We start from the raw sequence: 27,496 nt of genomic DNA on the forward strand, positions 1-27,496 counted from the left end.
TCCATTGAATACAGGGCATTTATTTTCAATTTATATTTCTATCAGTCACATTTTTCAGTATAGGTTTCTCTGCACCAATAGCCTTCAGATTTTGTTTTTTCTTTATCTTCTATTTGCATTGGTTTTATCAAGCAATAACATCTATTAAGGATACATTTCTCAGAAATGGGCATCCCCCTTATTTTGTCCCTTGTTATGCCATATAAAACATCTATCATTTGGCATTATTTCCCCCTAGAATGTGATATCGTATCTCAATGAATTTTTATGTATTGCAGAGACATCACATTTTTAGAAATATTGTTCTAAAAATATAATCTTGTTGTGTGATGTTATGGAATAGGCAACAAAAAGAACACAGCCTTATATAGTGCATCAGTAAAAAGAATAGATGTGTCTTAAGGTGGCCATACATGGCTGGATATAAGCCCCTCAGCCCTTCACATGAAGCCGGCATAGATGCCAGTGTCTCTTGATGGCCTGCCTGACCAATATCTGGCCAAAATCTAGCCAATATCTCATGGGCAGATATGAACATTCCATCAGGAAAGTTCATTCCATGCTGATATGGTCTCCCAGGCCAACACTGGCTACAGTCACACTTGACTCAGGGCAGAGATCTTCCCTTTGCAACCTCAGCAAACAATCTTAAGATCTATGGCCAGCTTAAGATACAGACATTAAGATCCATTTAACGTTGAGGTGTTTTGGTTTGCCTTTTTAGTTTGCAGCCGGAATGTGCATGGTAGTTATAGTGTCATACTATTCACAGAAAGAATTTGTCTGGGGCTATAATCTTATCTATAACCCAGGGGAGTTGGCTTTACCAAACTACAATATAGAACCATCATTAAATAAATTAAATAACCGCAATAAATAGTGCACCTGCCCCATTCTGAAGTAGGTTTCACCAAATGTTTTAAAAAGGTTTGCTTTGTATATCTGCATAAAAATATTAACACCAGTGGTATGTATATTACATAGAAATAGTGCTTTGCAGTCATGGCTAGGGCTTCTTATACGTGCTATGCTACGATTGTAGCCCCTGATTAGAAAATACATCATTTGTGGGGCAAATACAGCTACTGCTATGTAATGCCCCAGGCAGTTACCCCCTCTGATGCTGGGGCAGTTACCCCCTCTAATGCTGAGCCAGTTACCCCCTCTGTTCACCCCCCCACCCCCCAAAGACAGCTCTGGCCATGTCTGATACAGAATGAACAAAGGTTGACCACAGTACCCATTCGGCTTCCTATGCCACACAAAATATTTGTACTGTTGCTTTGCTAAGACATATATGGGGGACTGTAATAGAAGTCAATTTGAATATTTTTGTCCTTTTTTCGGTGAACAATGATGAACCCTCAAAAGTATTTGGTAAACCAATCTGACAGGTATGAACCTAAACTACCTTCAAGCATATCATGAAAATGAGTAATTAAACTGTGCTGTGCAATTACTAATGAACTAATGCTACCTTGGAAAAATGTGAATTATTCTTCTTACTTATACAAATGATTGTTCTATTTATGACTTTTATTACATTTCCCCAATAGAGCACCCCAAGTCTGGGGACCTACCCTCAATAGTGTGTGAGTGATCTGAACAGACATCTTTGAGAAGGACTTGTCATGTCTCATAAACATATTTGTGTTTTAAAGACAGCCCAAAGTGCATACCGAATTCAAGTCTTTGGATACAACTGGGTTTCTTATACCACAAGGTGGTATGGTTATCCTGCTTACATTTGAATTAAAATGATATCCTTCATTGTGTTCCATTTGGTTTATACATAATGGATAACTAGAGATTAGGCACTTTTCCTGGTTGTATAGATTCTGTTCTAGAACTTACTTCTTCTGTAAAGAAAGTACATTTATTAAGAACGAGTGAATCCACTATTCAGCCAACAAATTATATTCTGTATCAGAGCAAAGGCATTGCAGCATCTGTGAGCATCTCCATCACAATCCAGCCTACGGTGTGTTGTGGGATTCAGCAGCATATTGCACCTTTTTTTTTTTATCTCCAGCTAGCAAAAGCTTTCCTCAAAAGGAAGATTATCTTCCTTTCATGCTGGTTATTTCATTGAGGTGATATATTTGGATGTGTTTCCTTTGTCCTCAGTTTAATTGTTACCACTGCTCCACCATTAAATCAATCATTCTATTAATACTTAAATCTGGAGAGTCAAAAATGTCTGTAGAGAATATACTCGAACCAACAGGACTGCCAGGTCCAAAGTTGGAAGTTGATCCTGAGGTCAATGCTTCCAGCCAATCTGCTGGGTCAAAGGGAGCAGAGGATGAAGATGTAGATGAAGGGGAAGGTGATGAATCGTGTTCCTGGTGCTCTGGTGAAGAAGGTATCTCAATCTGATCAGGAGCAAATATAACAGAAAGATTTTCTTGCCCAGAGAGAAGGTCATAGTGCCCAGAAACGGGAAATTCAAGAATGCTCGAAGAGACAATTGTTGAAGCCGCCGGAGGTGCATCACTGCAGCAGTAGAGTGACTTTGAAAAATTTCCATGTTGAGACGCAAGGGCTGCTGAACTGTGGTGCTCCATCATATTAGGAATTGAATCTATGTGTATTAATTCATCTGGAAAGAAAAAATACATACTTTGATGTTTCAGTCATTAAAAAAATGAGAGCAACATATTCTATTTGTGTATTTCAACCACTATAGATTCTTTGGTTGATGATAAATGAGGTGTTCTAGAATAGGACTCTTGAGCTCTGAAGCTACAGATACTGAAAATTCTATGTGAAATTGCAGCCCCCAAGATGAGACCCTGCGTCTACATTTCCAGATTTAACAAAAGTTCTCAATGTATGATATCTTTACATGAATATCTAAATAATTCAGGCGCAATGTTTCCAACATGACTCCAAGGTCTGAGGTCCTACAAAGCTTCTCTCTCAACCTGAGGTTAACAACAAGATAAAGTCTTTCTTTTACAACACCAGTGAAGGTCAGAGATCTTAAGGGGGAATAAAACTAAATACTTCTTGATTTTTTTTGTTTTATTTGTTTATTCCAAGTTTTTTTATGAGCTATGGGAAAACATAAAAGTTCTGTAGAATTGTACACAATATCTGCTCTACTTAATAACTATCCTATATATGGCCAATGTCTTTACCTGTGCACATGAGATGTTCCTCCTCCTCCAGTATGTCCTCAATGGACTCACAGAGGGCCATCTGTGGATAAAAATAGTCCATGAAATGCAAAATCAGACTCTGTGCCTAGAAATCATTTCATGCTGAGATTTATATTTCACCCCTTATTGTTAGTAGCTCTGTACCTGAGCCTTCTGAATTGCTTCCTGTAGCTCCTCTTCAAAGGAACGTGGCTTCTGAACTGGGCTCTCTGGGCTTGCTGTAATCTGCATGGGGAGCTCAAAATCTTGTCCTATCAGGTCACAGGAAGGTGGGCAGAAACTCTAAAAAAAAGTAAAATGTTTTTAAAACTATGGAGTCAAGAAAGTGTAGGTGGATTGAGATTTCTCATAGTTAAAATGCATTGTCATGACTATTTACTAGGTACAGAAGCTTTGTGTGGACAACCAAGATTACTCTGCCAAATGTTCTTGCCAGCAGCATTTTTCTAATATCTGCTGGCACTTCCTGCCTGACTACTGCTTGTTATAGTGCTCTATAAAGAATGGTGAAGAAGAAGTGAAGAAAAAACTGCTCTACAGGTATAAAATGTACTTGGGAGATTCTGAAACCCAATCAAGGTATTAGAGCAGAACATATTGTAGTAACTAAATGGTCAAGTAAATATTCAAGGGTTTGGCTGTCTGCTGGCATAAGGGCTATGCAATTTCATGAGAAAAATGTATCTCATGGTTTATCTCATGAAAACTGAATAGAAGTCTAAGGGGAAATTTGGAAGTAAATTGTGACATAAGTTTTTTTCATTTGAATTAAATCTGGCACTATTGTAAATACTTAGTTTGATGAGAATAGTTTATCTCCTCATTTAATCCAGATTTTCTCCTAGAGCCTTTCAAACGATAAACCATAAAGTAAATCTGGGCCTAATTCAATTCCTGATTTTCCAGGTACAATTCAATGAGAAAAATCTATCTCACTGTTCACATAAAAGTTTATGGAAAAAAACTGCAACTGAATTAGGAAAATACGTTTTTTTTTTTCACTCAAATTGAATCTCACCCATATGTTTTCATGTAATAAACTTTTATTAATGTTATTTCATGGAACTGGATCTGCCCCCATGTGTATATCAGCTAATTGTAATGATTGCAAATGTTATCATTTTCAGTTTACATCTATGCTTAGCATTTCTAATAATCTATAATAAAATATTTAGGGAGTAATGTAATAAAAAGTACAATTTTTGCACCTACAACAGCCTATGAGCAGGAAGCATTTAGTGGGCACCTAAATTAAAGAAAACATCTTATTGGTTGCCCTGGGTTACTGCACCTTGGCAAAGGAGGTCTAGCAAATTAACCTGTACAACTACCATGCTCGTTTCTTTTCTTACCATGTAATTTTCATTTATATTTGCATTAATTTGTGGGTCCTGAACGGGTGGTTTCCGGTCTGTTCTGTCATTGCTGATAGTATATAAAAACTGTGTCTCTTCGGCCTGTGCTTTTGCACAGCAGGACGTCTGGGAAGTCGTATCAATCTCTTGCTTAATGTGAACTCTGGAGATTAATTTGTCATTCTTGTGTCGGTTTTTTAACCGCTTGTGCATTTCCAGTTCCACCCTGAGGTCGTCGGCTTGTTTTTGTTCCTGCTTTAATTTCCAAGTCAAATTCTCAATCACTTTCTGCTTTTCCATAAGAACATGGTCATCATCAGCTTCTTCCATAGGTGTGTCCTTATCTTGCACAGCAGCACGGATTTCAGCGCTCTCTGGCATGCTACAGACTGTCTCTGATGGCTCCTGAGGGACCTCACCGGAGGGTGGAGATGGCACCGTTTGAAAGGTGCAGAGAGTGGGAGCAGTGCTGTCACATGCTGACGGTTTGGGAAATGCTGACAGTTCAATAATAGGTGTCATCAAACCTGCGCTTTGAATTTGGGCTGGAATGGTCTTTGCACGGGGGATTTGGTAGGGCCTTAGTCTTTCCAGTAAGGCTGGCTTTGTGCCTGAGACTGGAAGCCCTCGCTTGCGTAAATGCTGACGAAGTTCTGATACCTGTTGGCATAAAAATGCCATTACTATTGGATTTGCATTGTATGAACCTACAGAACAATACCGTACTTATAAAGAGTTTTCAGTATTGTTTAAATGCCATAAAATGTGAACATATACTGTATATACAAACATATCATTTACAAACACGCAGGTACTTATGAAAGAAAACGTGTCTTCTGTTACACTCTTTTCAACAATTCTTACTCTTATTTTAAAAAGATTGACATAAGCATCAACGTAACCTACAGGATACAAATACTTTAAAGCTCTTGTTGTTCTGCACTCACCGTTAGGTCATCAATGTTTCCAGGGAGCATCTCTCCTTTGAGAGGTATTGGCACCGTTGTTGTCGGGGCAGCTGTTACAGCTGCTGTACCGGGCGAAGGTGAGAGATTTATGGCAGGGGCACTGGATGGCGGTGCTCCTGTAAAACTAATCACTTGATCCGCTGGGATGCTGAAGAGAATGGAAAAGGACAGTTTGGTTACTTCTAAATGGAGTTCACATGAAAGGTTGATTTACATATACTGTTGTAGCCAATAAAATACTCGGATGGTGAAAAAATACCTTGTGGTTAGGGGGTGAACAGTTTGGACACAGAAAGTTGGGTTTTGCTGTTGGTTGAGGATTTGCAGTTGCAAGAAGATCTGTTGCTGTTGCAGCAAACGGGAATAGGCCGCATCCATGGCTACAGGTGCTTTCTCTGCCTTCTGATCCGGTGGAATGTATTGGTGATACTTTAGCTTCTTAACCTTGGGCTTTGTGTCTTTGGGCTTTTTTGGCCTTTGGATCTTTGCCACATCAGAAGGCTTAACCGTGACCTAAAAATGGGCAAACAATTAACTTTAATTATAACTAATTAATGCTGATATATTAAAAAATGATATTTAAATACTGAGAACATTTTTTTTCAATATCAAAAAGTCAGGGAATGAAGAATCAACCCAAAAATTAGGGGGGAAATGCAAAGTCATTACTGGTAGTCAACATTTTGTAATCTATTTAGCACCAGCTAAGCACCACTAAGCTTTTATATGTGTAGGGTTCCCTAGAAATTGGGTCCCCTAGGGTGGTTGCCCCCGGGATAGGCCCCAGGGAGGGTAACACTTTAGTAGTGGGACACCTTGGGTGGTTTGGCACTATAAGGGTTAACAGGGAGTTAGCTTCCCTGCAGTTCAGTAGTTAGGCCACAGGGTGCACACAGTATATAAGGCTGTGCAGCCATGTGCCTGCAGGTCTTTCAGCCTGGGACCCCTCTTGGATAAGAGGTATACCACAGGTCAGCATTAGACAGTTAGAGAGTTGTTATAGACCACTCTAGGAGTGGGAGACAGGTTATCTAGTTGGGCAGCGTGGCCCCGACAGGAGGTGTAATGGATTAAGATCCACCAGCACTCATAGCTGGAGTCAGGGTATAAAGTGCTAAGTGTAGGAGATTTGCCTAATCCAGGGGTATCTAAGTGGAAGTACCGGGGTGAGGTCTGCTGAGGGGGTGTCCGCTTGGCGAGAAGTACCGGGAAGTGCCCTAGAGAGGGGCTTCTGGCGAGAAGTACCGGAGGGAACCCCTAAAGGGAATCATCTGGCGTGTAGTACTGCTAATATCTTGTGGAGAGAGGGTCTCTTAAGGAAGAGGGAGTATACCCTGACTGCCTCATTGCTCCTGTGTGTAACCTGCCTGTCTGATACATCTGTGACAATAAATAAGTTCCACTGGTTAAACATCCATCCAGTGTCCTGTCTCTGCATATCTGGAGGACCCACCTGCCTGGTAAGCAACTACCCCAGGGAGGGGGCAAGGTGCCAGGAGTGCTGGGAGTCCCCACACAGAAGTACAGTATCAAGGTCTCAGGAGGGGAGTTATAGTTCAGTCTATCCCTATCCTGGGTGGAGGCACGCCAAAGTACAAAGTAATAGCTGTTCCCCAAAGTAAGCGGGGCTCAGGACTCCTGAAAGCGCCAAGTATAGTGATATATCAGCAGGTAGTGCCACAAGCATTTATAAAGTGGGCTACATATGAAAGACGTTTAAACTTCCAATAATAACCATAACAAATGTAGGAGACCAGTTACCTTAGGTACATTGGATGAAGCCTGGGTGGGGTGATGGGCGGCTGGCCTACTGGTTGCCAAAGTCTCAGCCTCCGTTACTGTTCTTGCATTTGGCTGGTTGACCTCAATTATTTGGGGAAGATCCAGCTGGAAGAGAACAATAGTCAAGTCATTTATGAGCTTGGAATCGCTCCTGGTCACAACAGGTAATGCAGAGATACTGTATCATAAGGAAAATGATAGATTTGAATAGTGTGGTTCATTTCTACTGGAGAAGCTAGAATGGTAGTAGCTACATATATTTTTACAAAGTAAGCTTTACAGGACAGGAACCTCATTTTTGTGACTGTGGTTTTTTTTTTTTTTTAATTACAGATATCTCTTTAATTTTTTTAAAAAAAATGTAATTATTTAATCAAATAATTCACATTTTTAAAAATGTTTTTCTTTTTCTCTGTAATAATAAAACACCTTGTACTTGATCCCAACTAAGATATCCAACTAAGAATCCATCCTTATTTGTGTCAAAACAATCCTACTGGGTTTTAATTATGTTTAAATATTTTTTAGTAGACTTAAGGTACGGTGATCCATAATACAGAAAGCCCCCTCATCTGGAAACCCCAGGTCCCAAGCATTCTGGAAAACAGGTCCTGTATATATTGCAATGTTTGTTCCCTCGTCTGTATAACTTATGTATTGCAAAAATGCACAACCCTTATTATAAGTATTATTATTATTAATGTTATGTCTTGCAAAAGAAACTGTGTCACTGGAGGGACTTGGTTCTGACACACAGCCAAATGCACTAACAAGGTATTAAATGAAACAGTTCATACGGCTGGTTCTCTGTATGCGACTCTATACAGTCAAAATGTTTAATGTAAAGCTGATACTCCATTCGTTATTATGGCAGAGTCTATATTTTGCTGTGGTTATGCCTCTGGTTAATGAGGTCAGCATTACCAGCATTCTTCTCAGCACGTGATGGACATGCTCTTTTCAAAATATATGTCAGTGTCCTTTATTTTAATTGAGATTCTAAGGAGATCTGGTAATGTCTACTAACTGAGCCAGACTGATAGTATCTGGAATATGTGTAAATGGGGTCAACTCTATTAAAATTAGTATACATATGTGATATTAGTAATGCATGTATGTATAGCTTTACTTACATAGTGTTATGTTAAGGTACTACATTAGTAGGACAACCATGGGGAACAAACATTGCAATCAATAAATAGAAAGATATGTGAATGTAACATTTTCTGTAAAGGCAGAGAAAGCTCATTCCTTGTGGTTCCTCTGATTACTGATAATGTCAAATTCAGCCTAAAGTTTATGCATTATGATTTAGCCATACTGTACCTGGAACACAGTGTTGGTAGATGTTGGGGAGAGGTTTACTGAAAGGCTTGGGGAAGGTGCAAAGCGAGGCGATGAGGAAGTAGAAGATGACGAGGAGCTGCTGATGTCGTCTTCAAATGAAAATGCATCGGAGGTAGGGGAGATCTGGTCTATAGAGATACAACAGATTATGTATTCTGTATGTAAGGCTTGCACACACTCACATTTATTGGTATATAATATAACCTAAAACCATTGAATCATTTCCATTAATGCATTAACTTTAAAGCATATTTAGTAAAAACACAATATTAATTGCTTTAGAGGGTAATTTTGTGCCTCAAATTGCTGAAGTAAGCTTTGCAGAGCTCACCAGATAACTTGATATACAAGACTCGCTCTTACAACTTATAGATGAGATACAGTCAAATGGTATAGGGTTTTATTGGTTTATGGTGGAAATAAGAAAGAACTGGCAGGAATTGTCCCAGACTGGGGCCCACTAGGAGATTCTCTGGTATTGGGGCAGGCCAGTCCAACCCTGTTATTAAATGATCTCTTTTTTAGTAATGTTATAAGACCCTGGAGGTGTGCAGCACAATTCGCAGCATTACCCTATTTTGTCTATATCTATATTCTAGAAATAATACAATATAATGTTCTTGCAAAACCTTTTATGTTTCTTGTTTGAATTCTCAAGTTCTGCAAGTTCTTTGATGGCTGCTACATATGTAATTATATATACCCAATCATATACTACTGAAATTTTCGGAAGCTATCACACAGGCACAAAATACTCTAAATGGAGAACTATTCCCAATTCAGTTAATTAACCTATGCTATTACACCTATATCTAGAAAGATATTCAGCTATATCTAGATGCCCATCTCAATCTATTTACTAGCACTGCTGCCGCACCCTTCATTCCTTCCTTCATACCAGTAGCTAGTGGAAGTATATTCTTCTTCACTAGTTCTAAAGGTCCAGGTCGATGAAGGATCTTTTCATTCAGATCTTCAGCCAAGCGAGCTTTTTTCTCTTTAAGTTCATCAGACTCAACTAGGGCATCTAAACACAACAAAAAAGTAGTAAAGCTGTCATTGCAAGTATGCAATTGCTTAGGCGCATCACTAGCCGCTAAAATGAGCGCGTGATTGCAAAATGCCATTCACTATTCTCTCGTGCCTACCTGCACTCATTTGTAGTAGTTATGTGTGCATCAGTTTGTTGGTTGTGCCTACTTATGAGGTGCAACACTGGAATAAGGTAGCCCTGTACCTAACCCACACCATGACCATAATAAATTAGATGGCTACTAGTACCTATACCTAATTACAATAAAGGGGAGTGAAGGGTTTCCCAAATATATTCCAAGTGGAATGTTAGCTGGTGGAATTATATCTGTACTGCAACAAACCATCCACCCAAGGGAGACAAAATGATATCTAACCTTCAGGAAAATGCATCTTGGAAGCTGCCACTTTGTGGTGCTTGTTCTGGCCCTTGATTTTGATGAAGTCTTCAGCCTACGAAAGAAGTAAGAAAGCATTCTATGAATAAATTGCGCCATTGCTCTTATAGATGTGGGCTATAAGATGAGACAAGTCCAGGAAGCATATTACAAAGTATGCAATAGGAGTAAAGTTGTGCACAGCCAAAATCAGGCTAAAATGTAGGGATCCTACTATAGTCCTTCACAGTTGTGAGGGCCCATTTACATCCGCAAGTGCAGTGAGCAAAGTAATATTGAGCGTAACCGTCATGTTTTTCCCACAAATGTAGAATTTTTCCCCTGAATTCTGGCATTATTGTAGACTCAAACAGGTGATTTTCCTGATGCAGGAAATCACGCCTACAGCAGTAGCTTTCAGTTCGTAAAAATGGATTATACTGTAAGTAAACAAATGGGGCACAATTGCCCTGCATATTTTCACCAGCATAATTTCTGGTGTTTGTGAGTGACGCGTGCGCCCTTATTTTTTCGGTGTTGTGCCTATTTACTCAGGGTGGTGAGGGAACCCTGTAGCTACCGCCTGGTCAGGAGGTGGTGACAGTTCGAGGGTTGCCCTGTGGAGCAGTGTGAGATTCAGAATGGAAAACAAGAAGGACTGAGCGGCACTGGGCACAACCACACAGAAATGCAAGGAGTGTACTTGCAGACGTAAATAAGCCCTAAAGTTTGTCTATGTTTCAGAATGCACCTAAAACTCAAATAAAATGGCTAGTGATACTTTGAACCCAGTTTAGTAACATAGGTATCACATTACACAAGAGCAGTCACCCAAAACAACCAATTAAATATTTGCTTTTATTTTCTAATTTGTTGTCCACTGATCAAAATAAAATGCTTATTGGTTGAAAAATAGAAGACACAAAGCTGGCTGAATAGAGCTGATCACTGATTGGTTGCTATGGGCCACTGCCCAGTTTCTAATAAATGAGGAAGTCTATAGAAATATTATCAGTAATTTATATGAGGATTAAGCATGGCATACTTACTTTGTTTTGTCCCAAATTTCCATTTTGATCTGGGAAAGATGCAGGTGTTTTACTGACCACTGGGGCTGCAATAATCAAATAAACCTTATTTAATTTTCTTTGGGGGAGTGTGGAACTGTTTCTTTCACTTGAGAAATGTCTGCCTATCTGTATCTATCTATAATCCTGTTTCTTGACCTTAGGTCCTCAGATTTTGGGCTATAAATCTCATCATGCTTAAATCCTATATTAGATGTTGATGAGTGTGGGAGATGTAGTCAATCAACATCTGGGGACCGATAGTTAAGAAGCAGGCATCTATGGCTATAACTTAAATAAAGCAGGATAAATATAATGCAAATAATTAAAGACATAAAACTTAGATGTTATTGGTTGCTATGAGTTATTCAAAACTTTTATTAAGTATGTTGTAAAGTTACAATGGTATGGCATTCTAAGGCCGTGGTCAAGGAACCAACCTGTGGTCATCTGGATTATTAACACCACCCAAACCCTCTGTACTCTTTACACATACCAAAATAAGTATGATTTGGGCTTAAATTGCCTTTACTATGCTGTGTTCATGACTCAGATGCCGATTGGCAAAAGCATGTTGCATTTGGCCAAGACTACAGTAACTAAGACATCTACCCACCATTTTCCCAACCTGTGAGCAGGCATTAAAAAGACAACTCTAAGGGGTCCACATGTAGTGAGCGCTGGAATGTGTTGAATATTCTTTAAATGAGACCTTCCAGAGTTATATTTTCCTAATAAACACAACATTATATGAAACAGATCTTGAGATGAGATGGGTTTGAGGTACAACAGTGCTCTGTGACAACAAACTATATTCCAATTCCTAGTGCTGGTCTTTATCTAGAACCCCCACATTCAATCCCTAGGAAAGGGAAAGGGGTATCAATGGATAAAAAGTCAGCGTGTGAAATTAGTATGAGCTATTCTAATACATGTGCCCCATTCTATACATTTTTAAATGAACATTAAGGACTGAATTTTTACAAATCCTGATCAGCGCCCAAGAAAAACACATATTTAGCAATCTTTGGATTAGCGGCTCACCAGATGGGCAATGTCTAATCTGTTCCCAAAAAACTGCAGCTCAGAATAATAACTTACATGGGATCAGGTTGCGCTCAGACAGTTGTTCTTGAGATCGCCGATGCTGCATTCTCAGCTGAAGCACTGGAAGAGAAAGGCAGTTTGAATAAATAGAATGACACTAAGGGGCACATTTACTAATCCACGAATCCGAATCACGAATGGGAAAAAATCGTATTGGAAACGAAAATTTCGTAAGATCGCAAATATCACGAAAATGCTTACGAAAAAATCGTATTAGTCACGATATTTCGTATTGGCGATCCGAAAGTCACAAAATTTTCGTACCGAACAATTGTAAACAGCGGTAAAACCTTTCCGATTTTTTCGTGCAAACGTCCAAAAAAGTCGTGCGCCATACGAAAAAGTCGTGCGGACGCCCGAAAAAATCAGTGAAAATACGCTCGGAGCGTTCGCATGAACGCTCGTGCATTCGTGCTTTTGTAAATGTGCCCCTAAGTTTGGGGGAAATAATTTGGTGAATGTATTCCCTGCTGCCAGAGAATGTTACAGAAGATAAATGACACATAATGCATTTGGAAATACAACAAAATAGGTTTTTCTGCATTGCTAATATGATACTTAATGTAAGCTGCAGGGGCTTATTCTGTAAATGAACTTTTCTTCTAGGATCATCCAACCGACATCTACCACTACAATGACTGTTAGGCTGAAAGAGCATCAGAAAGAGAATCATGGTTGAATCGCAGGAAAGGAAGACACCTACTTTGTTTTGCACTCACCAAGAGGTGTTTGCTCTAGGATAAACAAAAGTTTTTTCCTATTACCAAAAATGAGCATGCACTCACGGTGCACACAAGGGCATACATACATGTTCACATCAGCCAATTAATGGACAGAGGTGCGTCACATCAAAATGAGCGCAGTCACATCAAAAAAGGGTGCGGTCACGTTAAAAAGGGCACGGTCACGTTGAAAAAGGGCGCGGTCGCATAAAAAAAGGGTGCAGTTGCATCAACATGGGCGTGGGCGACAAAAAAAAAATGTCCGACAAGCACTTTTCACGGATTTTTCAGGACAGATTCGCTCATCACTAATCAAAAGTAATGGGGATCTGGGCATATAGGCAATCTAAGGTGTTACACAGTACCAGGAGACCAGCACTATAAATCCAATGAGGCACTAGCGTGGCCTTTGAAACCTTATTCTCAAGTGCAGTAAAACCTTTGCTGCCAATGGGGGATAACACAAGTAATAACCCAGGTGTTCTTTTCAGGCCCCGGTGCCACCACTGCCTGGTTGGGTTTCACTTTAACATTTTTCTATAGGTCTGGGATGACATGGGAGGCAGAGGGGACATACTAACAGTGGGTCATATTCTATTTCGGGGCAGATTGAGGCTCTGCGCAGTTGTTCCTGGCTGATGTTTGTGCTGAGCAGCTGAATGATTTTAAATGACGGCTCGTTCTATTTATTTCAGTAATCTGAGAGGGCATATCTGACAACACACTCCCTTTCTCTTCACTCTCCTACCTCCAAAACACACAGACAATTAAAAACAAGATATAGTATTTTTATCCTTTATTTTTTTTATTTTTCATTGACATTTTTAGGCAGCACTTTACAGAGATTGCTCATCAGTCCCTGCCCTAGTGGAGCATACAATCTAAAGTCGCTTGCACATTCCCAAACACTATGGTCAGACCCTAATAGTAGAACCAACATGCAGCCCTACAGCAATTCCAATTAATCCAGTTTTATGTAAACATATAGTCACTTTCCATTAGGGCAGTTACAGTCAGCTAGTACAATCTGCTTGGTAAAATATATATATGCAGCGTGTACAGCGCGATGAGAAAATCTGTTCCATTTCGCCGAAAAATTCAAGAAACTATGAAAAATACGCGAAACGCAACTGTGAAGTTTTGCGGCAGAATGGCAAAATGCGGAAATTCTCTGCGAATCCATGCCTGCCGAAAAAATTTGCTCATCATACTTCCTTAGCTAAATTTCTGAATTTGAAGTATAGATAGAGGTTTTCCTGATGCACTATGGCGCATAGCACACTATTGTTTTGCAGATATTCAGTCCATTGGACATTGTTGCTCAGATCCACCATCAGTATTATGCATCGGTAAAGGAGTTCATGCTTTGGCATTCCCTAATGCAGGGATAAGGTCATTTGTTTGAAATCTTCTACGCAGGCAGGGCAAACTCCTTGTGTGGACAATCCCTTATGGTTACCAAGGGGATTTTTTTTTCCACTTTACAGAGTTAGTAAGGTCCCATCTAGAATATGCCCTGCAGTTTTGGTCTCCAGTGCTCAAACGGGACATTATTGAATTACAAAGAGCCTAAAGAAGGGCAATTAAGCTAGTAAAGTGTATGGAAAGTCTCAGTTCTGAAGAAGACCAAATTGGGTTTGTTTATGCTGGAGGAGAGGTGCTTAATGGAGAATATGATAACTGTAATGTATAAATATATATGGGTTCAGAATGGGGTTTTTTTTACAGTGAAAGTGGTGGCGTTGTGGATTTCTCTTCCTTAAAGGGATACTGTCTTGAACCAACAAATGTATTTTTTTAACTGTAATATTGGTGTGTAGGCGACATCTCAGTGCATTGTGCCTGAGTCTGAGCTTTCAGAAGGAGCCAGCGCTACACATTAGAACTGCTTTCAGGTAACCTATTGTTTCTCCTTCTCACATGTAACTGGAGGAGTCCCAAGCCGGACTTGGATTTCTTACTATTGAGTGCTATTCTGATATCTACTGGGAGCTGCTATCTTGCTCCCTTCCCATTGTTCTGCTGATTGGCTGCTGGAAGGAGGGTAAAGCAGTAAAGTGTGACTGAAGTTTATCAGAGCACAGGTCACATGGCTGTGGCACCCTGGGAAATGAAGTATATGGCTAGCTCCATGGGAAATTAAATATAAAAAAATCTGTTTGCATTTTTGAAAAATGGATTCCAATGCAGGATTCTGCAGGAGAAGCTCTATTAACTCTAACTCTGTTAAGAGGTTGGGTGGCTTTTTAATACAGTGTTATTGAAAATAGCTCTTATTGCCAAGTTGATTTAGGGACTGGTCCGATTGCCATCTTGTCAGCAGTCAGGAAGGACATTTTTAAAGAGATTTTAGAGGGTTTTTTTTTTACTTCTTTTACAGTTATGTAGGTTTTATATAGACATAAAAGGCTGAACTTGACATACATGTGTCCTTTTTCAACCTATATAACTATGTTACAATGGCTTCCAATATATAGAATAAAAGGATTGGACTGAGTTTTTCATTAACTTCAAATTATGCTACTGGTTTAACAGATAATCTTCACCTGCATAAAAAATACCGGACTGCAACCACTTCAATTGTAAGCTCTACGGGGCAGGGACCTCCTTCCTACTCTCATACCACATGGCACTTATATATATATATTTATTTATTGTATTTATTTATTATATCACTTGTCCTCCCTGTGTGTAATTTTATATTTTGTAAAATTTTACAGCGCTGCGTACCCTTGTGGCACTTTATAAATAAAGTTATACATACGTACATATAAAAAAATTAAGAAATGGTATCGATAGCATCACCTTTGGCATAATCTATGAAAAGTAGGAAGCCCCTTTCAGCACATGGGGCCTTTCTTAATAGTACATTAATGGCCAATTGAAATGTGAACAAGGAGTGGGAAAAGATTTATTATGCGAGTTAATGACCCCACTAGGTCTGAGAGTCGAGCCAGTAATTGATCCTACGGCTGTTTGTCCAAGCTTCCCATGTGGTGCAACACAATCTGACTCCTATCTACTGAAGTCTATTAAGATTTAGGCTCTCACTTACAAGTAAGAATGCACCTTGAGGTTTCAGGCTACACCGGACAGATGCTAAAGCCTGTAATGCACTGTACTGGAGTGGTCCAGTGGGGGTTTGCATTAATTTAAAGAACACCCCTGGTGCACTCTAATAAACTACAGGGAATGGGTCACAGGCAGCAGAACAGTAATTTATGGCTAGTACAGTTGTTTCTACATTTCTGTCAACAAATGGTACTGCTGAGCATGCCCGGTTGTTCTATTCTAGGCCAATGATGTAGGCACCGAGGCCCTCAAGTGGAGGCAAAAGCACAATTGCCAGCACCCCTACTACAACATAACAGGAGTCAATTGCCAAATTAGCTCTCCATACAACACACACACTTTGAAAAGAAATCAACATTTTTTTACCTACAATTTAGCATTTTCTCACAAAATTCCAGCCTCATAACATGGACCCTCTAAACAGGGAGCACCACAACAATGGTGGGAGATTCATCCAGCCAGATTTCAGAATTATTCCCACGTTACGGTGTACATTATTCTTATTATAATTGTGTGCAACATTAATAGAAAGCTTAGACCAACAGCAGCACAATAGCCCCTTATACGAGCCAAACACACATTGAGGGCTGGTAGGGTCAGTGAAAGTGAAGGGGGGGGCGAGTCCAAGAAGAACCCAAGGCTGCTATTATCCTTCTGCGGGTATGGAGGAAGGTGTGGTGTTTCTAGACATGTCCATTGACTTCTGTGTCAAAATGACAGGTCTGGGCTTTTATTGCAATATATACATGAGTAGAAACTAAATAGAACAGTATGCAAGAAAATAAGGCCTAGTATAAACAGAAAATTATTCATTTAGATATGAAAGCATGTGAGTGAGGCAATGGTCACATTGCCCTATGTTTATTATGTGTTTAGCCGGAAGGGTAGAATGCATTGTGCATGACAGTCCATCCTCCACACACAACTGACCAATCCCCAATCAATATTAAAAATATGAAATTTTATAGCTGCTGTGGTATGCAAGGGGAATCCTGGCTAATCCCGGGGAGAGGAATAAAAGTGCCTTAAAAAAAACTCCAGTGAGGTAATTGTGCAGTCTTCAGTTGCGGCCAAGTCAGGGTTTAGGCAGATCTGATGGCACAGGTGCCTGTTCATGATTGACAAGCCCAACTTGCAACTGCCTTTCCAGATATGACATCACTAGGCAGCAGGGGCAGTGGGTTGGTACGGAATGCCGCGGCCAAGAAAGTAAGGTTTAGTATGGGCTCCGAGCAATAAGTCAGATATATAAACTTTGCTTCTTATAGCCGTGGATCACTGTTCCGACTGTAATTTTCGGAATATTTGTGAATGTTCTAGTGCTCTGATTGGTTTCAGGTTGGCTGGTGTCCCAAGAACGTCAAAAGTGGTTACATCGACAAGTACACGATGAAACAGGCACCTTATTACGTTCTGCAAAATGCAATATAGTATTTCATTGCTAGCATAAAATTATTTTTATATGGCAAACTGGATGGCGTACAACTGAAAAGGTCATCTTCGAAATGAAGAAGATGAAGACGATGCATAGCAATCTAATGATCAAAATGTGCCCCTAAAGAAATTAGCAGAGTACAGGGGGGAACCAATTTGTGGAAGCCAAAGGTGGGACATAACATGAATGAGGAAAGAAAAAAAATGGAGAAGGAACATAGAAAGCACAACCTCTAACTACAAACAGGTATAAGCCCATGGTGACCGTATGGGAGCTGATTCAGTAAAGGAAATCACACTTCATTTTCCATTTCAGGTTCTTTTCTGGTGAAATCCTAAGAATGAAGAAATACTTTCCATCGTTCTAGGTGTGGGCTGTTTCCTCTGTGTTTTATTATTGCTTAGTAAGTTACTATTCCAGGAGTGTTGGTTTGTTTGTCTGTTTCACAAGGCACATTACTGTCTCCACATCCGAATGATAGTGTTTATACATGTATAATTCTCACTAATACCTACAAGGTTCATTCACTTGAGAATACTAAATGTTAAATAAACGACAAATAAGGCAAAGTCTTGGTGCCAGTTACAGGATCCCAGCGCCCAGTAGAATAACAGGATGTGCAGGAGCAATATTATCCTGCTGCCTTAGTGCACTCTCTGCCGTCTTGTCCAAGGGACCTGCTATTGAATCCTCTGCACCTGCTCACCCAGAAAGGGCAGATTGTCTTTTCCCCATACACTCTGTATCATGATCTAATATATATATACAAAACAAACAGCCACTAAACACAGGCCGATACGCTTGCAGGGAGCACTGGCCATTAATGTAGGCATGAGAGCATTGACGCCCTCACCCTCAGAGTTCAGTTACAGTACAGAATTCCATGACTTGATCCTTCCTTTGGCTCTGCCAGCTGAGCTTAATCCTATATTTCAGCACCCCTGGACAAACCAGGTTTTGGAGATCTCTGCAGGCAGTTTGGGAACGCTGGGGTAATAGCAACTGTGTGTAAGTGAGTTTCTACATTCTGAACTGGGACACTTACACTTACAGAACATGCTATTCAATGGAAATGGCTTGAGATTGTTGTTGTGTTACACACTACACACATCTTAAACATAAATAACCTTCCACAATATGGTCATTTCATAAATAGTGCCACAATTAGGTGCTGTGTCTCACTGGGCAAGGCCAAATATGGAAGGTTTGATGAAATATGTGATAGGGTTTAAATTTTTACAATATGAAGCAAGGCACACTGGGAGGTACCACGTCAAACACTTACTTGTCACTGCTAGCTGGGTAGAACTAGCCTTTGCATAGAAAATCAGGTACATTTTATAAGTTCTCTAACTGAAACACAGTTTTAAGAGAAAAAGATAAAATTAGATGTTTTTCAAAGTTTTCTATAAGAGTTCTTCCAAGGCTGGGTACACACAGGCAGATGAAATCTACATATTTAGCCAAAACACAAATATCTCCCCATGTGTATAAATGAATTTCAATCTAAATCTGTTCAGAATCCCATTGTATCAGTTGTTAAATCCATTTGTTTGATCATTGTTTTTATTGGCACGTGAATGGCGACAAGGTCAATGGTACAAACAATGGCCTGCTCTTATTGGGGTGCTTAGAAAAAAGGCGTTCATGAGAACAGTGCCTGGAGAATCCTTTATAGAATGTACAAAGAAAGAACTTTCCCTGCCCTAACCATAATTCTGCCAAGAAAGCTGATTTCTCTCTGTGTTTATTCTCTGTTTTTATTTTGATACTTTAATATAAAAGTTCATATGACTCAAGAGCCACAAGTACTGCATATTGAGATTTCCCATATACCCCTATATTTCCATACAATACATATTTTAGATATAGTAATTCTATTTCATCTATCATCTATCTATCTATCTATCTATCTATCTATCTATCTGACTATCTATCTGACTATTTATCTATCTGACTATCTATCTATCTGACTATCTGTCTATCTATCTATCTATCTATCTTTCTATCTATCATCTATCTATCTATCATCTGTCTATCTATCTATCTATCTATCTTTCTATCTATCATCTATCTATCTATCTATCTATCTATCTGACTATCTATCTGACTATCTATCTATCTATCTATCTTTCTATCTATCATCTATCTATCTATCTATCTATCTGACTATCTATCTGACTATCTATCTATCTATCTATCTATCTATCTATCTATCATCTGTCTATATATCTATCTATCTATCTATCATCTGTCTATCTATCTATCTATCTTTCTATCATCTATCTATCTATCTATCTATCTATCTGACTATCTATCTGACTATCTATCTATCTGACTATCTATCTATCTATCATCTATTTATCTGACTATCTAACTATCTATCTATCTATCTGACTATCTGTCTATATATCTATCTATCTATCTATCATCTGTCTATCTATCTATCTATCTTTCTATCATCTATCTATCTATCTATCTATCTATCTATCTGACTATCTATCTGACTATCTATCTATCTGACTATCTATCTATCTATCATCTATTTATCTGACTATCTAACTATCTATCTATCTATCTGACTATCTGTCTATCTATCTATCTATCTTTCTATCATCTATCTATCTATCTATCTATCTATCTATCTGAATATCTATCTATCTTTCTATCTATCTATCATCTGTCTATCTATCTATCTATCTATCTATCTATCTTTCTATCTATCATCTATCATCTATCTATCATCTATTCTTATCTATCTAGCCATCTATCTATCTAGATATCATATATCTATCATTTATCTATTTGTCTTTTTGGCTGCTCTCTATTTCAATATTTAGAATCTTTAGGAAATGATAGAAAGTTACATTCAGCTAATGGAACAATACTCAGCTGCTGGAGGAAGGTTCCTGGGAAGAGCTTATAATGCCAGTTTTATTTAAGGAGGATATTTCGTTTCAGTGAAAGGAGAAAGTGTGAAAGGTCAAGTGAGTTTAAAATTGAGAGGTGCCACTTGAAAATAAAGGGACCCTTTATCCATAGGACACCATGCTGAGATCAGTAACTGTGATCCCACCTTGTATATATGAGGGCAAGTGCCTTGGGCCAGATGCAGTATTCTTTATGGCATGATATTCCTGGTATCCAATACCCCAATGTAGTGTTGCTGCTGTGTGTCAGCCAATGAAGTGCATACTTTTTGCACCCACCAGCGCTACCCACCCCTCTCTGTACCATGACACCCCATGAAGGTGAACGAATGCATTGCTATATATGTTTTTTTAGCATTTCTCAAATGGGACATTAGAAACATACACATTGTGAGTGGCTTCATAGCTTTGTACAATATTGCATAGAAACGTAAATGTTCTATATATATACTGAACAATAAGGCCTGGAACTATCACTCACTTCTTCACTATCAAACAAAAACAAAAACAAATGGGACAATCCTACGGAATGTTAAATTTCCTCACGAAATATTTGACATATCTTAATGCTGGAAGCTCCCAACAGCTGCTCGGCTGAAAGTTATCATCTTAACTTAAAATGCTCCCGCCGTGACCCAGAAAGAACTCTGCTTTAGTCACAAGAAGGAGACCCCACATTCCTTCCTTCTATTAATCCTCTAGATTCCATGATGTGGCTACATATGTATGCCCCAGGCACATGGCTCTCTGTGCTATGAGTTTCATCCCATTTGGATTAAAGTGGACATTTGCTTTAAAGGGGCTCCAAATGTTTAGCAGCAGTTGGTGAGTTTAAGGCTAAGACATTTGTTTTGACACCCACAGAACAACAGCAGGGCAGCGTTGGCATTAGGATTCCATTTCCAAACAGACAGACAGCAATGCTGACAAAGTCTGGGAATTCAGAAACATCAGTGGAGATTTTAATCTCATCTGTCAAAAAGGGGCTTGGGTCCCAAATCCAAAATATAAATCTAAAATGTGCAGAGCACGCCTTTCCAATAAAATAAATCTGTGGCAATGAAAGTGATCCCCAAGAATTGTTAGCCAGCTCTGTTTACTCACCAGTCAGTGGCTGGGATGGCTACCCAGCTCCAATACATTGATGTCATACTGTGACAGAACAGGAGTACTTAAACCACCATTACTGAGCCCCCCGAACACAACATTTATTACTATAAAGTAAGTAGCAAAAGACTTCAAAAGTACTCTTTAAATACAGGCAGGGTAATAAATTGTAATATAAGCAATATACTAAAAATGATGAATGTCAGATTTCATATTGGTTACAACATAGTTCCTCTTGTTTTGTTTACTCCAGTTTCTATAAAGAAATCAATGGTTTACAATGAAAGGTTGCTTTGCTATTTTTGTTCTGCTTAGGATGTCATTATCTCAAGCAGCCTGGCCTAAAACTTCCCATGGGCTTCCTGTTGGTTTATAAGTAGTGATGGGCGAAATGTTTCGCCGCATGTCCCAAAATTGTCGCCGGCGTCAAAAAAGAATAGTCGCGGGCGTCAAAAGAATAGCCGTGCAACGAAATAATAACGAGATCGCCAAGCGAGCGGATCTTCCCCCGATATCCCCACCTACGGGTGGGCGATATCGGGGAGCTTGAAGTTGAAAAAAAAAAATCAGATCGTTTGGCCCCAGGCCCGGATTATGTAGGCGGTAATGGGGCAGTCGGTTTGGGGACTGCATCAACAAGCCGATGCGGTCCCCGATCCGACTGGATTTTCTAACCTGGCCGATCGATATCTGGCCAATTTCAGACCAGATATCGGTCGGCCAGCCCGCTCGTTTCTGCCCCTACACGGGCAGATAAGCTGCCGAGTCGGTCCAAGGGACCAATATCGGCAGCTTCTATCAGCCCATGTATGGGGGCCTTAACCTAACCTAAAAAGAAAGGTTGTTTATAAAACCATAGAGATGCAATTGAGCTTCCAGTAAGGCAATGCTTCATGTCTGTATGATGAGTGTGTTCCTTTCTAACAATGACCTGCTGCAGGAACCTGCTGTAGAAAGTAAAACAACTGTAACCAACTGTTACAATGAATGTAAAACAGACAGAGAATGCAGACAGCTGTGTGGAAAATGTTCCTCAACTCTTGTGCCCTATGCCAAAAGGCCTCACAATTACGCTGTACATAACGCCATCCAGGACTGGTTTTAGGGTCGGAAAGGACAAGTACTCACCCTTGGGGTTTCCAGGATTAGAGGGATAGGAGGTAAAAATATATCAGAATTACAAAAAGCATATGATATTTTGTAATTATCAGGGGTTTTCCGTCTGCAGCCACCCCAGATTTTGAATTGCAAATTCCAGCATTTCTTTGGCTGTAGGGGGATGCTGGGGGCTATAGCACGCATTTAATATTTATCCCCCTTATATAGGGGCCCTAGTTTCAAGCAGTTATGTCCACTCAAGACAGTGGGAAAAGGGTATGGTCAGCAGCAGAGGTGGAAGGGAAGGTTGGTGATAGGGGCCTAGAGGTCAGGTCAGAGGTCAGGTCCTCCAGTGGGTCCTTGGGTCTCCAAACCAGTGTCATCTTCTTATAAGAAGCTAGCAGGGGGCAATGACACATCAAGGGGCGTGTTCTGTCATCAATAGGGGCACAACCAGACAAAAAGGGGGTACTTCTAACATAGGATTAGGATATACAACCCCTAAATATGCTTCATGGCATGTACAGACATATCCCTGAAAACAATGCCCACATTGGTATTCCCCTAAACATATCACATTTTAGCATGTAACGTTGGGATGTGAATAAATGGTTGATGTGCTACTTGTCATTACAAGGCCCCTGTCCCAGGCCCAAGTCTAAATACAGCAACCTAATGTCTTCTGTTGCATTTTAAGCACCACAGAAAGGATTCGCTGTTCTGCATGGCACACATACTGTACATGCCTTGGTTATGTGGCCCGGCTTCAATAATCGACTGGTGGTAATTAACTGAAATATTCTCTTTTGCATGTGAGGTCTGCAGGTTCACATACTGTGTCAGTAAGACTGATTAGTAAGTAAGCTTTTCAGTGCTGCATAAATATAGGCTGGGAAAGGCTACCGATATCTAGGCCACAAATGTTGTTTGCCCTTTCAAAACAGACAGCCAAGCCTATAAAAAAAGCCATCAGAAATAGCTCCGATGAGTGATTTGATCATAGTTTTGGGTGGTAGTGTCATGGACTAGTGGTCATATGATTGGTGCTCCTATTCAAACATTCTCTTTTTCTCATCACACAAAGAAAAGGATTCATGCCCTTTTTATGCAGATAAAATATTTAATCCAGGTTTATTTTATAGGTGCCCGTATATATATACGTATACTGTATAGCACCCAGTGCTCCCATTGTTCCCTGTGGAACCCTACTACCATTTCTATCTTGAGGCTGCCAGTGTAGAAGCCACATTAGCTACCACCACCTGCCTCTCTACAGATGAAAGTCACAGATAGTCACAGTCTTCCACGTTCAGCTGTAGGGACGGCCACCCTTGCGCTATTGCCTACATTATTACCCTACGAACCAAAAGAGCTGACACAATACCGTTTGTTATTTATAAATGTTAAAACATTTGAATCATTTGCTGAAAATGGAGTCCATGGGAGATAGCTTGCCGTAATTTGAAGCTTTCTGAATAATGGGTTTTCCAATAATGCATTCTATACCTGAAATGTGCAAATATTAAGACGAAAATCAAGTTTTTATATCTACAATCCAGTTTACTGAAAGCAAGTTAGTTGCATGGGTGTCAATTAAATCATATCAATGAGCAGCGGGTATAACTGTTGGATAGGTTATACACTCCCTGTTATAGACTCAATCAGGGCCTTCTGTTTGCTATGGATTGCCTATAATTACTGTATTCTTCCTTTTCTTATTTCTCTATCTGATGTCATAATTTGTATATAAAGGTGACAAAAATAATGTAGCAAATGGCAACCAATCAGATGGCTGTTTTCAACAAGCCACCAGTAAATGCACCCTGCTGATTGGTTGCTAAGAATGACTTGACTTGGTGCAAACACAGCCACTGTGCTTATATTACATTCTGTATGTAGTAGCCTTAAGTACATTCTAATGGCAAAGAGTATCTCTTGGGGGGGGGGGGGGGGCACTACCGCAGGGTATTTATCTAAAAGGGTACAGAAGACACAAAGTTGGATTCTATAGAAAAAATCATATATATATATAATACTGTACCTGATTCAGTATTAGATATTTATTCTTTTTTATTATTAGAAATCTCTTTAAATGAGTAACTGCGAGCCAGCTTTCTCCTATGTCAACATTACCTCTGCAGCTGCAGCTCCACTTAAATATGAGGCCTCACATTGCATCATGGTATTTTAAGTCTATAGTATATGTAATGTCAGTGCTGAGAGACTGTAAACTAGGAGTATTTGGAGTAATGCAATAGAAGTAGCAAGAGTCAAGTCTTTCTCTAGTTCCCATTGCTGCTTTAGAGCTGAGACTTCCCACTGCATCATGGGATTTGTAGTCTTTCCATACAATTGTCTGATAAAAACAACATCCTGTATGCACAGGTTCTGAGAGGTATATTGGCACATTGTTGCTACTTGCAACTGGCTGTTGTTAGGGGCATGTAAGGCCTGAACTACCTTTAGTAAATAGCTCTAAGGCATGGTTAATTTTGTGTCAATGCTAGTGATTTGCACATTTCCTAAATGCAAGAAAGTGTGAATGCACCCAGCATGGCTCCGCTCACACGTGCAGAGCAGTTATGCAGAACACTATGCTGCCTGTCCAGTTTGGGCAATGGCACATGAGGTGCTTCCCAAAGTGGGAATTGCAGGGGGTAAAACACATGAATACAGAGTTGCCTACAATATTTTACCAGCTGTAATCCCTGCAAGTCTCAGCCACAAGGTACTTTTGGATGCTTTGTCACCTGTGGGGGACATCACCATTAAAAAGACAACAATAACCTACATATAATATACTATATAAACTTTAGAATCTACCAAATCTATAATTTTTTAATTTGGCTAAATATCAATATAAAATTTAGCCATACACCTAACCAAAGCCAAACCCTAATTCACATACTCAAATCTGAGCAAATTTTGTAAAAAAATGATCTGTGTCCAAGAATGTATAGTTTTTAATTGTTCAGAGCTTTAGTTGCATGATTTTATTTGTTCCGATAGACACTAGTAAAATCCTGAAACAAAGCCTGAATTCAGTTAATTTATTTTATATCTGGTTTACTTTGCCTTTTAAACTGCCTACAAATACACATTCACTAAAGGGTTAATTGATATGGTTTAATTGACCTCTGCATGGATCCAATGAAGAGAAGGATGGAAGCCTGGTGCACCTGACATAAAGGGGATGGTCCATAATTCCAGGAGGGAGGGGGGCACTCTGCAGCCTTCCAGCTGTTGTTGATGTATAACCCCCAGCACTGCCTGACAGCTTCTGACTCCCGGGGGCTGCTGGGAGCTGCAATCAAACAACAGCTGAAGAACCACATTTTGTAAAGAGAAGGAGTTTGTACTTTTACCAAAGACATTTGCTGGTCCCTGTGCAACTGGCCTGGGGGTATAATATGGCAAATGTAAATATCCTCTCTGCCCTGTATTGCCCTGGGCTAGAAGCAGCAGCCCTGGACCTTTGGTATTACAAAGCATAGGCTAAGGAATCATTGAGGATGGCAATGTGCAGGGCAATGCTACGATACAGGGTGTTATGGGTATTACGACTACATGGCACCTATCATCATTCTGGGTGACCCCTCCCCTTGCTACTGCAATGAGGGGTAACACAGCCATACAGTTTTGGAACCTCTGCCATTATCTCCAACCCCTGAAGCAAAACAAGAAGCCTTATTTACAAATGCAAAAACACCCAGTTGGAAGCAAAACTGACTGTACATTGATTCCATTCACAGAAAGTACTTGTGCCCATACACACTCCTAGTAACTTGTGGCAATGTGCCTGTCCTGCATGATGAATAGTGCGCAAGTGCACACATTAATGCGAGGGAACCCTGCCAGCGATAATTCCAGCGTTCCCTTAATGACTTGCGTCAGAAGCCACATTGGCCGCTGCACACTCTGAAGCCATTCCAACCTAAATATGGATGAAATGTTGTGCGCTGCAACTTGGAGAGATTAACCAAATTGGATGCTATTAGTGTGTGCATTCTGGCAGTAAATAATGTGTTGTGGTTGAAAACCATTGGGATTTTTATGCCCTGCATTCATAAATGAGGTTTACAAGCTTTTGCTACATACATAAACATTGGAGCAGTGAATGGTGCTGTTCCATTTGCTACACTTCAGTACTCCACAAAAACTTTCATCCACGTGCAATTGGATTTGAACTGAGTGAGCAAAAGGATGAAGGGGTTTGGGGCTGCAGTAGCCTTACAATAGGAAGCCAGACTTGCATTTAGTTAGAGTAGAGGATTAAAGGTGATTCTTACCTGAGCGGAACTTGCTCCTGATGAGCATGGAGCGCTCCGATGCCAACAGGGTCATCTTTGATGGTGGAATTCCCGGGGTCCCAAAGGACTGAGGGAGAGGCACAGTGACGGACGTAATGGTTGCTGTTTTTTTTAAAAAATGCACCGCAGAAAAAAATATCCAAGGATTGAAAGTAAAAAAATAAAATATAAGAAAGAAATAAATATCTGTTTTGAGCAGGTATAGGCTGAGCCCTAAAGGAATGGCCTGGCGGGTAGCTTGGGCCTCTCTTGCTTTGGTGCAATTATTTTTCTGCTTCTTGTTTGTTCCTCACTTTTTTTGTATATTTTGGTTCTGATATTGGAAGTGAAGCTGGCGGGATTGTTTCACTGCAGGTTCAGAGGCGTCACTGGCTTCTCACTGGTTTCTCACTGGTTTCCTGTGCTGAAGGAGCCTTTGTGGCCTGGGAGAGCAGGGGCTGCAGAGGGGAGAGAGGCCAGAGAGAGTCCCAGATGATAAGAGTTGGAGATGCATGAGATGAGTTCATCAGGTGATAAATCCCCTCTCTCTCTCTCTCTATGTCTGTCTGTGTGCTCGGTCTCTGACACACACAGCAGCTCCTCTCTCAGAGCTACCAACCTCCTTCCCACCCCCTGTGTCTGAC

At 40.0% G+C, this 27,496-nt stretch overlaps 1 protein-coding gene across 4 annotated transcripts; it reads right to left on the bottom strand.

The window, feature by feature from the left end:
- Positions 1-27,496, bottom strand: myos (myoskeletin). 4 transcript variants are annotated; one of them, XM_002939958.5, is made up of 13 exons: positions 26,853-27,496; positions 12,194-12,259; positions 11,075-11,139; positions 10,026-10,101; positions 9,515-9,643; positions 8,596-8,744; positions 7,249-7,374; positions 5,747-6,000; positions 5,467-5,635; positions 4,517-5,179; positions 3,309-3,446; positions 3,144-3,204; positions 1-2,602 (listed from the first exon to the last, which is right to left on the bottom strand). In XM_002939958.5, the coding sequence occupies exons 1-13, from the start codon at positions 26,905-26,907 to the stop codon at positions 2,136-2,138; spliced, it is 2,418 nt and encodes an 805-aa protein (XP_002940004.1). In that variant the 5' UTR covers positions 26,908-27,496; the 3' UTR covers positions 1-2,135. The 4 variants fall into 4 exon arrangements, with proteins under 4 accessions (XP_002940004.1, XP_004916308.1, XP_004916309.1 ...); XM_004916251.4 differs by lacking the exon at positions 9,515-9,643; XM_004916252.4 differs by lacking the exons at positions 11,075-11,139; positions 26,853-27,496.

This window comes from Xenopus tropicalis, chromosome 7, assembly GCF_000004195.4.
Source record: "Xenopus tropicalis strain Nigerian chromosome 7, UCB_Xtro_10.0, whole genome shotgun sequence".
In the NCBI taxonomy this organism is placed as follows: domain Eukaryota; kingdom Metazoa; phylum Chordata; class Amphibia; order Anura; family Pipidae; genus Xenopus; species Xenopus tropicalis.

Bases quoted from the DNA above. Each gene is read 5' to 3' on its own strand.
- myos (XM_002939958.5), bottom strand. From the start codon at position 26,907: ATGACCCTGTTGGCATCGGAGCGCTCCATGCTCATCAGGAGCAAGTTC. The intron at 12,260-26,852 runs GTAAGAATCACC...TTTCTCTTCCAG, and splicing joins CAGGAGCAAGTTCCGCTCAG to TGCTTCAGCTGAGAATGCAG. The intron at 10,102-11,074 runs GTAAGTATGCCA...CTTCTTTCGTAG, and splicing joins GAAATTTGGGACAAAACAAA to GCTGAAGACTTCATCAAAAT.